The 13,921-nt window shown below is 43.9% G+C and overlaps 1 protein-coding gene across 1 annotated transcript in view; it reads left to right on the top strand.

Moving 5' to 3' along the window:
• Nucleotides 1–13,921, top strand: part of GSDME (gasdermin E) — a 287,746-nt gene that overhangs the window by 254,972 nt on the left and 18,853 nt on the right. The window contains exon 8 of the mRNA XM_082257476.1: nt 8,204–8,277. Coding sequence (XP_082113602.1) covers nt 8,204–8,277 — 74 coding nt within the window. The remainder of the gene's footprint in view (nt 1–8,203; nt 8,278–13,921) is intronic.

Raw genomic sequence — 13,921 nt, 5'->3', positions numbered from 1 at the left:
TATTCGGGTAAACCGAGAGCAGGCCCCCCCCCCAGATCTCCCAACAAATCCCCGTCTGCATGAAGGAACGCCCTCACCCCTATCTAGAGGGGACATCTTCCTTTCTTTCTGGAACCATGGACCTCCTTTATTCAGGACAAATGAGTCCACAAACTGATCCGATCAGGTTACAAGATCGAATTCAGGTCTCGACCGTCGGACACATTTTTCCAGTCCAATCTCCACCTATCTCCCAGTCGGTTGCGGGACCTACGATTGGTGGTACAGGACCTGCTGTCGCAAAGGGGTGATTGTACCGGTTCCTTCCCGGGAACGCTTTCAAAGGTTTTATTCAAACTTGTTTACTGTTCTCAGAAAAGAGAGAAAAGTGCGCCCAATTCTGGACCTCAAGACTCTGAATCGCTTTGTGCGGGTTCAGAGCTTTCGAGTCCATTCGCTCGGTAGTGGTGTCCCTACACCAAGGGGACTTTTTGGCCTCTATCAACATCAAGGACTCATATCTGCACATTCCTATTTATGCTGGACATCAGCCTTTCCTTCGATTCGCTGTAGGAGAGGAGCATTATCAATTTGTGGCGTTACCTTTTGGTCTCGCTCCCGCCCCCAGGGTCTTCACAAAAGTGTTGGCTCCGCTATTAGCTTTACTGCAACAGTAGGGGATTGCGGTCCTAGGGTACTTGGACGATCTTCTCCTAAGAGAGGACTCCCACTCTGTTCTGGTGAGTGATCTGTCTATCACTGTCCGGACTCTGCAAGAGTTCAGTTGAACTATCAATTTCAAAAAGTCTGCTCTGGTCCCAACCTCCAAGTTGGTTTATCTGGGCCTGACTCTGGACTCGGCTTCGGCGAGGGTGTTTCTTCCCCGGAAAAGCTAGCAAAAGTTGCAGAGAGTGATTAGTTTGCTGGTATCCAGCAACCTGACCTCTCTGCAGACTTGCATGTGAGCCCTAGGTCTGATGGTGTCTACCTTCGAGGCGCTTCCTTTTGCTCAGTTCCACACAAGACCTTTGTAAAGGGAAATTCTTGTCAAGTGGAACAAAGATCCAAACTCCTTGGACAATATGATTCAGTTGAGTGACAGCACAAGGAGTGCTTTTCTGTGGTGGCTTCGCTCTTTGGCCTTACACCAGGGCATGTCCTTCCTCAAATTGTATTGGACCGTGGTAACCACGGATGCCCGCCTGTCTGGCTGGGGAGGAGTGCTTGGGAAGCTGTGTGTCCAGGGGACCTGGTCTGTGGAAGAGTTCAGACTACCGATCAATATTCTGGAACTCTGGAAGCGATAAAGCTTTGCCTGAGTAATTAGACAAATTGTCTGCAGGGTTGTCTAGTTCGGATTTAATCAGACAATGCCACGGCCGTGGCTTACGTGAATCTTCAAGGGGGCACCAAGAGTGTCTTGGCGGCCCAGGAGGTGGCCGAGATCCTGCAATGGGCAGAACATTTTGTTCCAGCCCTCTCCGCCGTGCATATCCCAGGAATGGAGAACTGGCAGGCGGATTACCTGAGTCGCTAGGTGTTGGATCAGGAGGAATGGTCCCTACACCCGGAGGTGTTTCACCTGCTGTGTGTCCTGTGGGGGACACCCGAAGTCGACCTGTTAGCCTCTCGACTCAACAAGAAGGTACAGAGGTTTGTAGCCAGGTCTCGGAATCCTCTGGCCGACGCCACAGACGCACTGGTGGCTCCTTGGGGTCAGTATCGGCTGATCTATGCGTTCCCTCCACTCAAACTCCTGCCGCTTCTGCGCAGAATGGAGGTGGAAGGGATTCTGGTCAATCTGGTGGCCCCAGACTGGCCTCTGGGGCCACCAGATTGACCAGAGTATGTTTTCCTCTAGATGTAAAGAGTGCCCCCTTGTCCTCTGTGAATAACCCAACACCAAGTGCACTATATGGACCCCTTATGTATTTATACATGTTCATCATATCCCCCCTTAATCTCCTCTTCTCAAGAGAGAATAAATTCAGTTCCTCTAATCTTTCCTCATAGCTGAGCTCCTCCATGCCTCTTATCAGTTTGGTTGCCCTTCTCTGCACTTTCTCCGGTTCCCTGATATCCTTTTTGCTAACTAGTGCCCAAAACTGAACTGCATATTCCAGATGGGGTTTTACTAATGATTTGTACAGGGGCAAAATGATTTCTCTCCCTGGAGTCCATGCCTCTGTTAATACTAGAAAGGACTTTGCTTGCCTTGGAAACCACAGCTTGGCATCGCATGCTATTAAGCTTAGGATCTACCAGAACACCCAGATGCTTTTCCGCTATGGATTCCAGTTCTACTCCCCATAGTGTGTATGCTGCATGCATATTCTTAGCCCCCAAGTGCATAACTTTACATTTATCAACATTAAACCTTGTTTGCCCGCATAGTTGCCCAAATGAAACAGTGCACTGAGGTCAGCTTGTAAGTTGGAGACATCCTGTAAGGAAGTTATTCCACTGCAAAGCTTGGTGTCATCTGCAAAGACTGAAATGGTACTTTTAATCCCAGACCCTATATCATTTATAAAGATATTAAAAAGTAAGGGTCTCAACACTGAACCTTGGGGTACAGCACTGATAACCTTAGACCATTCAGAGTAAGAATCATTAACCACTACTCTCTGAATTCTATCATTTAGCCAATTTTTTATCCATTTACAAACTGATCTTTCCAAGCCTGTAGACTTTACCTTACACATTAGCCATGTGCGGGGAACTGTGTCAAACGCTTTTGCAAAATCCAAGTATACTACGTTCACAGCCACCTCTCTGCCCAAGGTTTTACTTATGTCCTCATAAAAAGAAATCAAGTTTGTTTGACAACTTCTGTCTTTTATGAATCCATGCTGTCTGTTGCTTAAAATATTTTTTTCCAGCAAAAACTCATCTATGCGGTCTTTTATTAAACTCTCCAGTATCTTCCCCACTATAGAAGTTAAACTAACAGGTATATAGTTACTTGGCAAAGACTTTAATCCCTTTTTTAAATACAGGCACCACATTGGCCCTATGCCAATCCAGTGGTACTCTTCCAGTCCTTAACGAGGCCCTAAAAATTAGAAACAAAGGCTTTGAAATTACAGCGCTCAATTCTTTTAGGATGCGTGGGTGGATGCCATCTGGTCCAGACGCTTTATCCATCCTTATTCTGTCTAAATATTTCTGGACCATATAACTTTGGAGCCATTGTGGATTATTTGGGGCTGTGTCAATACCATCCTCATTATGGTCATGAGCCTCCCCCATGCTCCTTTGTATTCACAGAGCTGAAGAAAGTATTTAATACATTTGCCTTCTCTTTGTTCCCAGTCATCCACTCCTGAATATTTTGTTAAGGGTCTACATGCTCAGACTTAATCTTTGTACAATTAATATATTTGAAAAACTTTTTGGGGTTTGTCCTACTATCTTGCAATCTGCCGTTCATTTTGAATTTTCGCGTCCTTAATTTCCTTTTTAGCTATTTTGTTTTTTGTTATATTCTTTATAACAATTAAACAATGATAGTGTTCCTTCATTTTTATGAAAAAAGGGGGTTGTGTGCCAGCGCTACGGAGTTTCAGTACAAAATCAATTAGTGGTGTAAGCTGCCTCCAACCTACCTCTGAGGTAGTAGATTAGGGAAAATGCAAGAAATGTTGGACCCGGCGCTACCACTTTTAAATTAGTATTGTGCAAATATGTGCTTTATGTGCTATACATGCACTTTTATAGCACATAAAGCACATATTTGCACAATACTAATTTAAAAGTGGTAGCGCCGGGTCCAACATTTCTTGCATTTTCCTTCATTTTTATATTTTTTAAAAGCTCTTTTCCTATTATTTATAGCTTTTTTAACTTTGGCCGTGAGCCACATAGGTTTTATTTTTAGCCTTCACATTGCTGCCTTCACTCTGTCCTAAGCCCAAGCATCCCAAGGAAATTGCCTTGCATTCTTTGGATGTAGTTCGGGCAATTAGGGTTTTTCTGGCGACTACTAAATCTTTCAGGAAACCAGACTCTCTTTTTTTTTTCCTCACGAAAGGACCTCGAAAGGAATTGGCTGCGTCTGCTGCAACCATATCCAGATGGATCAGGCAGATGGTAGTACAGGCTTATTTACTGAATGGTCAGGTTCCACCTTTCCCTGTGAAGGCGCATTCTACTAGGGCACTGAGTGCTTCTTGGGCTTTTCGCCATCAGGCGTCAGTAATGCAAGTTTGCAAGGCGCAACTGGGTCCTCTGTGCACACGTTCACAAAATTCTACAAAGTAGATGTGTTGGCATCCTTGAATGCTTCTTTTGGGCGCAAGGTTTTGCAGGCTGCTGTTTAAACGAGAAAATAATCTCTGAGGGTGTATGTGTTTCTAGGTGAGCTCCAGTTATTCCTGGTTGAGCTCCATGTTCACTGTTTGGCTAAGTTTAACCTTTGGGGAATTACGTTCTTTCTCTGCATTGTTTTCCCACCCCTCATGCAAATACTGCTTTGGGATGTCCCAGTGGTTAAGAAAAATATGGAGCTGTGTCTGTCAATGAACAATAGGGAAAACTGGATTTTTGACTTACCGTAAAATCCTTTTCTCTAAAGTTGATTGACAGACGCAGCACCTGCCCCTCTATTTCTGAGTGGGATGGGGTTTTTTCCTCCAACAACTCTTGCAGCAAAACTGAATCCTATAGCAGAGTGAGTGGGTGTATGCCTGCAGGGACTACCCCATAGGCGTGGTAACGATTTTTCCTGCCTAGTGTCCTACTCCTGTAGGTGGCAGCATATCCCAACGGTTAAGAAGAATATGGAGCTGCGTCTGTCAATGAACTTCAGAGAAAAGGATTTTACGTTAAGTCAAAAATCCAGTGTTTTTCGGTCAGCGAGTGGCATTTGCATGTTGCCACCCTTCCCCTTCAGCTTGACTACAGCTTTACGTGTTTTGAGCAAGGTCTTTGCCCCAGTCTTACTTCCCTCATGTTCCCAGGGGCACGGATCTGTATGTGCACATTAGCTGTGTAAACACTCCGGCGTGCACAGGAGAAGCGACCATGACAGTGGAGCTTCTGGGGTGATGATTATGGCTGTGGGGGCCCCTCATTTTCCCCTGGTATTGACTCCTGGGTTTTCTTTTCCCCTGGACGACGCACGTAGATGCCTGGCTATCTTTGGGGCAAACCGGCACTCATCCTGTGGGGTTGTGAGTTCTGGTGTGGTCCCTCCCTCTGTCTGCTGCAGGTTGCGGGTGCTCTGTCTTCAGGTGCCCCTGTGGTGATATGGGTGCACTGCCTTTGGTGGGTGAGTCCCCTAACAGTGCTAGACACTTTTTGCTGGTGGGTTTTCCTTTTAACTCATGGAGCCTCAGAAGCATGTTTCCCCACGCGACCCCCTCACGAAGCCAGCAGGTCCCTCTGGGTCCCAGCCCTCTATTGATGCACAGATGGTGGTCAGGAGTGGAGGAGGCCTTTTGGTGGCGGGTTAGAAAGCCCTCCCACCCTCCCCTGCCTCATTTGTTTTGTCAGATCCTGAATCTGGCTCTCCTGTGCAGACGTGGCCCACCCTGCAGGCCTTGTAGCCACACTCACATCTGTGGGGAGACTTTGAAGATGAAGGGTGCAGCTGAGGCGGCTGCGGAGGTAGCCGTCCCTTTTGGCACTCACAAGCTATCTCACACAGCAAAAGTGTTCCCTTATCCCTCCTATTTTGACAAGTTTGTCTACAAAGATTGGGCGCATCCAAAACACCCCTTTGTGGTTCCTAAATGCTTTGCGGAGAGGTACCCCTTTAAAGAGTCACTCCTCAAGACATGGACTGACCCTCCTGTCTCCAGGTTAAACAAAGCAACCATGATTCTGGTAGAGGCATCCCCAACCTCTTAAGATCCGGCTGACAGAAAAGCAGAGTCTGTGGGCCGCAATATGTTCACAATTGCGGGTTCAGTGCTACGGCCGGTCCTGGCCATTGCCCTGGTGTCCCAAACACTAACTGATTGGGCAAAACTTTTGCACCATGATCTGGGGGGATGAGGAGATTTTCCCTGACTTTGTTGAGTTGGCGGACCAGTTGGTCCAGGGGCTGCAGTTTTTCTGCGATGCCTCCCTGGACGCACCCTCCTTGATTTCTAGCTATCTGTTTCGAGAGTGGTGCTTAGGTGTGTGTTGTGGCTTAAAGTGTTGGTCTGCGTACCAAACCTCTAAAAAAGCTCTTACTTGTTTTGCCCTTTTAAGGCGATCGCCTGTTTGGGGCTACCCTGGATGACATCATTAAGAGTCTCATGGGAGGGAAGAGCACTTTTCTTCCGCAGTCTGAGAAGGGAAAGAAGTCTCATCGCAGATGCGGCCCTTCTTTCTCGGCACACAAAAAGATTTTTCGGCCCTCCTGGTCCACTAACAAGAGTTCAAAACCTTTCAAGCCTTTCTCTGAAGGTTCCAAGCAGCCCTGGTCTAGCAAGCTGAGAGTGGGATTCTCTGGACCTGTGGACAAAGCCCCTTCAGCATAAATGTGCACCCTCACCCATACCTGTGGTGGGGGGACATCTTTGTTGGTTTCTGGACCTCCTTGGGGAGCAAAAAATGGGTCCAGGAAGTAATTCTGTCCAGTTACAAGATAGTTTCGTTCTTGCCCTGCGGAAAGGTTCTTTCCTTCCAACATGCGTCTGTCCCCGGACGGGCTGCAAGCTCTTTGGGGCAGTGCAAGACCTGTTGCTTCACGGTTCCGCTATCGTAACTGTTTAAAGGTTTTTGTTCAAACCTGTTTATGGTCCCAGAGGAGGAGGACAAGGTTTGTCCAATTCTGGACCTCAAGGCTCAGAGTTGTTTTGTCCGGGTTCAGAAATTCAGAATGTAGTCCATTCGCACGGTGGTGGCATCCCAACATCGGGGGGATTTTCTGCCCTCTATCGACATCAAAGATGCTTACTTGCAATCTCCAATATGTGCCCGGCACCAGCCTTTCCTCCACTTTACTGTGGGAGAGGAGCTCTCCCTGTTCATGGTGTTACGCTTTGGTCTCGCCTCCACTTCTCGAATGTTTACAAAGGTGATGGCCCCGGTTCTAGCATTGCTAGGTAAGGAGGGGGATTGCTGTGCTGATCTACCTGGACGTCCTGCTATTTTGAGTGGAGTCCTCATCTGCATTGATGGACAACGTGGAGATCACTATACAGACCCTGAAGGAGTTCGATTGGCTTCTAAACTACCAGAAGTCTGCCCTGATTCCATCCAGAAAACTGGATTATCTGGGTCTGACTCTGGATTCAGCCAGAGTGTTTCTTCCTCTGGACAAACTCCAGAAGTTACATGCTGTGATTCATCTGTTGTCCCGCATGAGGTCTTACCTCTGGCCTTGAATGCGAGTGCTGGGCTTGATGGTGACACCTTTGAGGCAGTCCCGTTTGCACAGTTCCATATGAGGTCCCTGCAGACGGAAATCCTGGTGAAATGGGACAAGTGTCCAAAGTCTCTGGACAATCAGATTTGACTGAGCTGGGTAACCAGGAGTTCCCCTGGTCTGGTGGCGTCCTTCTCCGACTCTTTTGGCAGGGCAAATCTGGTCTCCCCTTGTATTGGATAGTGGCCATGATGGGTGGCAGTGCGTCCAGGTGGGGAGCTGTTCTGGGGCTGAGCTCCGCTCACGGTTGTTGGACACTGAAAGAATCCAGACTACCGATCAATGTCTTGGAACTTTGGGCAGTCAGGCTGTGCCTGGAACACTGGACGGATCGCCTCCGGGGGGCTTCTGGTACTGAACCAGTCTGACAATGCCACGGCAGGGGCTTATGTCAATCACCAAAAAAAATCGCTGAAAAGCCACTATGATTGTTTTTATGTTTTTACATGACAGGGAATCGCCAGCTGAAAAAAGATATCTGAATGATTCCTGCAGCTTCAGATTTAACCACTTAAACTCCAGGACGTCATATGACGTACACCTAAGGGGAAGTGGTTAAATATGATCTGTAATGGTATGGAAAACAGTGGGATTTGGCTGTTATGGAAGCAGCCATTGGCTGTTTCATATGACACTTGCTAGCTCTGTGGCAGTAAAGCTGAATCTATTCAAAGTATAGCTGCCTCAGAAATACGATTTGGTTCTTGAGGTAGGAAATGGCTGCTTCTGTCACAGTTATTTATGCAGGTGTTGTGCTCTATGACAGTCATTTGTGTCAGTTGTCTACATGTTGGAAAATGTCACTTCCACACAATGCACTTATTGCTGTGTAATGGATATTGGTCTGTGTTTGTTTTACAGAGATGCCAGACACTGCCTTGGCAATACTCGGGGCTTGCTGTAAACTTCATCTTTTGCCAGCTCTCTGGGCCCTGGTGAGTATAATCTGTAGTTTGTTCCAACTCAGAAAGTCCCTGAACATGAAAATTGTTTCAGATTGGCATCTTTATTAATGTGTAATCCTTTTGAAGTAGAAATCCTCCCACAGAATAGAAATTCTGAAAGAGATCTTGTTCAAAACTGTAATTTTTGCACATAGTTTTAGGAACATGTATTTATCTTTTTATGTTATTCGTTTTGATGGATATGTTAAACAGCCTCAGCATTTGGTTTACTGTAGAAAGGGGTCTTCACTCAGTAGATTATTGAACATTAGGGGGAAATTGAGGAAGGTGTTTAAATGTAATACCTAGAGAGCTAATGTATTACACACTAGTAATGGCAAAAAATAAGTAACATTGTGCCACAAGCTTAACTAAGCCTAAAATGGATGTCCACAGCACAGGTGCATACATACTCCATAGAGATAAATGGGAGAGTTGAGATCTCTATAGGGCTCAATCACATGCTTGTAGAGGCCCGTACACTGTGCAGAATTGTGTGTGTTTATGCGCCAAAAGTGACAGATGTTTTGTGCAGCCACAACCAGCAGCCTGTTAAAAATAATTTACAGTTGTACAGGGATAGATGCATGGCCCTGGATGCAGACAGACTTTGCCTTGGGTCATACATCCATCCCTGTATGGATATAAATACTTGAATATGCAGGATATTGTAATGTGAACCCCTGGTTAGTTACTACTATAGGACCACACGGGTTTAGCTTGAGGGCAGCTTTTAGTAATGCAGCCTAGATCCATCTGCAGCTTGTCTTGATATTAGGCTTTCCCAAGGATAACATGGAGGACATCAACAGACTGAAACATTATTGCTGTCTCTACAAAGCCTGTAATGAGGTTATAACATTTCATCACATTTATATTAAAAGCATCGATTTTCTTATTACCGTTACTTGAGTCTGACAATCCATCTGGAAACAGTAACAGAAGATCATAAGCAATTCTGTTGCTAGACTAATGTTCAGCAGGGACACAAGGCCACCAATAAGAAATTGTTACAATTACTGTCATACCCAGGACCAGCTTCCTCTAAGGGCAAAACTAGTCAAGCAGTTAAATAATGTTCATTTCATCTTGAAAATGTAGAAAAAGTGAGGGTGACCTAACTATGTATGATCTGCCTAAAGGGTCAGGCCAAGCATTTCTAATTTTCTGGTTAAGAATGTATACTTCTAGGCTGAAACACCATTGGCTTTTGTACAATAACAACCAAAATTGGTGGTAATATATTTACTCAAAAAAGTGTCGGCATGTGTTATAAACCATTTTCTTTCAAATTTAATGAAGAATGTAATTTGATACCATTAATAACCTATTTAACCCAAATGATACATGCATTTATACACCAAATGGCCAATATCTGTTTGGACAGGCTTTAGAAGCAATAACCGCTTTGCACCCTTCTGGCATAAAATGCACTACATTTTTAAGTTCTTCTGCTTTAAAAATATACCAGCACGTTATTAAAGATTCTATGAGTTCTCCTTTGTTTCTTGGTCTTTCTTTTCCTACACAATGCTTTAGTCTTGACTAAGGCTTTTAGTGGGATTTAGGTCTAGGCTTTTTCCTGGACAGAACATTAACAAGTTCAGCTGTTTGGACATACAGTGGGTAAAATACGTTTTGAACATGTCACCATTTTTCTGGGTAAATCTATTTCTAAAGGTGCTATTGACATGAAAATTTCGCCACATGTTGGTAAAAACTCATGCAATTCATACATACAAAGAAACTTAAACAAAATAAGTTCAGAAATTAAGTTATGTGTAATAAAATGGAATGACACAGTGAAAAAGTATTGAACACATGAAGAAAGGGAGGTACAAAAAGGCAAGGAAAGCCAAGACACTAGCTGAAAGAAGTAATTAGGAAGCAATCTTGCCCTTTGTCAGTGCAAATTAACAAAGGTGGTTCAGTCTCAACTGATGGCCTAAGATACCAAGGTGTCCCACAAGAAACATCTCATGATGGGTAAAAGCAAAGAGCTCTCTCAAGACCTTTGCAACCTTATTGCTGCAAAACATACCAATGGCATTGGTTACAGAAGGATTTCTAAACTTCTGAATGTTCCAGTGAGCACTGTTGGGGCCATAATCTGAAAGTAGAAAGAACATCATTTCACCATAAACTGGTCACGACCAGGTGTTCCCCGCAAGGTTTCTGACAGAGGAGTGAAAATAATTATAAGAGTTGTCCAAGAGAAAAGGACCACTTGTGGAAAGCTTCAGAAAGACCTGGAATTAGAAGGTATAATGGTTTCAAAGAAAACAATAAGTAATCCACTCAACCGCCATGGCCTGTGAGCACGCTCACCATGTAAGGCTACGTAAGTAAATACTGGGAGAATATAGTCTGGTCAGATGAGAGCAAAATTGAACTCTTTGGATGCTATAAACACACCATGTTTGGAGGTCAAATGGCACTGCGCATCACCCCAAAAACATACCAACAGTGAAGTTTGGAGGTGAGAACATCATGGGGTTGGGCTGTTTTTCAGCATACAGTACTGGCAAACTTCATATCACTGAAGGATGAATCAATCGAAAAATGTACCAAGACATTCTTGATAAAAATCTGCTGCCATCTGCTAGGATGATAAAGATGAAATGGGGGTGATGTTTCAGCAAGACAATGATCCCAAACACAAAGCCAAGGAAACTCAATTGGTTTCAAAGAAAGAAAATAAAGCTGCTAGAATGGCCCAGTCAATCACCTGACTTGAATCCAATAGAAAATCTATGGAAAGAACTAAAGATCAGAGTTCATAGAAGAGGCCCGCAGAACATTCAAGATTTGAAGACTGTGTGGAAGAATGGGCCAAAAATCACACCGTAGCAATGCATTGCGACTAGTTTCTCAATACAGAAGGCGTCTTGAAGCTGTCATTACCAACAAAGGATTTTGTACGAAGTATTAAATCCATTTCAGTTAGTTAATTTTTCCCTGTGTCATTCCATTTTATTACACATAACTCAATTTCTGAACCTATTTGTTTTGATTTCTTTGTGTGTGTGAATTTTGTGGGTTGTTACCAACATGTGGTGAACATTTCAAGTCAATAGCACCTTTATAAATATATTTACCTAGAACAATGGTGACGTGTTTAATACTTATTTTAACCGCTGTATATAGTATGTCCAAGGAGTAATGGGTTAAGAACCAGCTACAGCCGCATTCCGCTTGTGCCTGTTTTCCTCTGCTGGCTCCAGGCTGCCTGATCACTTTTACAGTGCGGGTGGCGCAGTCTCTCCCTACGTGGTTCCCAGGCACCCCCGCTTCTACTGGGAGCATGGGACCACATTAATCAGCTTCAGGATTCCAGACAGAAAGAGACCAAGCAACAGCAGTTTTTTGATCTGTCATGCAGTGAATGAAGCCGGAAGATTTGGTTAGTTCCAGCTTTTAATCTAAATCCTGTGATTGGTTAGTTCCTTGGGAGGGCAAGAGACATTGGGGTCTATTGAAACCCAGATGTCTCCATTAAGGGTACACGACACCTGCTCAATGCTATCACACAAAACTTGTTTTTAACCCTTTGTAATAGCAATAACGTTTTAAAAAAAAAAAATCGGTTAAAAAAAAAAAAAAAAATCTAACCTATTGAACACACCTACAAATGCATGCATAGGAAGTTTATGTAGACTGCAATTGCACCACGCGTGAGCTATCTGCAAACATCAGAGTGAGAGCAATACTTCTAGCACTATAGCTCAGTTATCTCTGAACTGATGAGCTGTAAAGGCATTTAAAGCATCACCTATGGAGATATTTTAGTACCAGAGTTTATTTTATATTTCACAGGTACACACAGTTTTAAGACTTGACATGTTTGGTATCTATTTACTTGACGCAATTCCATCCTTGTATCTTACTTTTATATTAATTGTACAGGGAGTGCAGAATTATTAGGCAAATTAGTATTTTGACCACATCATCCTCTTTATGCATGTTGTCTTACTCCAAGCTGTATAGGCTCGAAAGCCTACTACCAATTAAGCATATTACGTGATGTGCATCTCTGTAATGAGAAGGGGTGTGGTCTAATGACATCAACACCCTATATCAGGTGTGCATAATTATTAGGCAACTTCCTTTCCTTGAGCAAAATGGGTCAAAAGAAGGACTTGGCAGGCTCAGAAAAGTCAAAAATAGTGAGATATCTTGCAGAGGGATGCAGCACTCTTAAAATTGCAAAGCTTCTGAAGCGTGATCAGCGAACAATCAAGCATTTCATTCGAAATAGTCAACAGGGTCGCAAGAAGCGTGTGGATAAACCAAGGCGCAAAATAACAGCCCATGAACTGAGAAAAGTCAAGCGTGCAGCTGCCAAGATGCCACTTGCCACCAGTTTGGCCATATTTCAGAGCTGCAACATCACTGGAGTGCCCAAAAGCACAAGGTGTGCAATACACAGAGACATGGCCAAGGTAAGAAAGGCTGAAAGACGACCACCACTGAACAAGACACACAAGCTGAAACGGCAAGACTGGGCCAAGAAATATCTCAAGACTGATTTTTCAAAGGTTTTATGGACATGAGAGTGAGTCTTGATGGGCCAGATGGATGGGCCCGTGGCTGGATTGGTAAAGGGCAGAGAGCTCCAGTCCGACTCAGACGCCAGCAAGGTGGAGGTGGAGTACTGGTTTGGGCTGGTATCATCAAAGATGAGCTTGTGGGGCCTTTTCGGGTTGAGGATGGAGTCAAGCTCAACTCCCAGTCCTACTGCCAGTTTCTGGAAGACACCTTCTTCAAGCAGTGGTACAGGAAGAAGTTTGCATCCTTCAAGAAAAACATGATTTTCATGCAGGACAATGCTCCATCACACGCGTCCAAGTACTCCACAGCGTGGCTGGCAAGAAAGGGTATAAAAGAAGAAAAGCTAATGACATGGCCTCCTTGTTCACCTGATCTGAACCCCATTGAGAACCTGTGGTCCATCATCATATGTGAGATTTACAAAGAGGGAAAACAGTACACCTCTCTGAACAGTGTCTGGGAGGCTGTGGTTGCTGCTGCACGCAATGTTGATGGTGAACAGATCAAAACACTGACAGAATCCATGGATGGCAGGCTTTTGAGTGTCCTTGCAAAGAAAGGTGGCTATATTGGTCACTGATTTGTTTTTGTTTTGTTTTTGAATGTCAGAAATGTATATTTGTGAATGTTGAGATGTTATATTGGTTTCACTGGTAAAAATAAATAATTGAAATGGGTATACTGTATCTTTGATTTTTGTTAAGTTGCCTAATAATTATGCACAGTAATAGTCACCTGCACACACAGATATCCCCCTAAAATAGCTAAAACTAAAAACAAACTAAAAACTACTTTCAAAAATAGTCAGCTTTGATATTAATGAGTTTTTTGGGTTCATTGAGAACATGGTTGTTGTTCAATAATAAAATTGATCCTCAAAAATACTCATTTGCCTAATAATTCTGCACTCCCTGTATTATATTTTTTCCTGAAAATATGTGTTTGATAAACAGTTGAGCAATTATCTTGTGGCATAAAAATTTGCAACTACTCTTTTCATTCTATAAGACCTCTGTTTTCAGGAAAGTATACATATGCATCTCAAAAAATTAGAATATTTTCACAAAATGTATATATTTCAGTA

This window comes from Pelophylax lessonae (assembly GCF_965119305.1).
Source record: "Pelophylax lessonae genome assembly, chromosome: 5".
Lineage (NCBI taxonomy): Eukaryota > Metazoa > Chordata > Amphibia > Anura > Ranidae > Pelophylax > Pelophylax lessonae.
The sequence above is the reverse complement of the archived record's forward strand: the minus strand, read 5'-3'. Positions and strand labels throughout refer to the sequence as shown.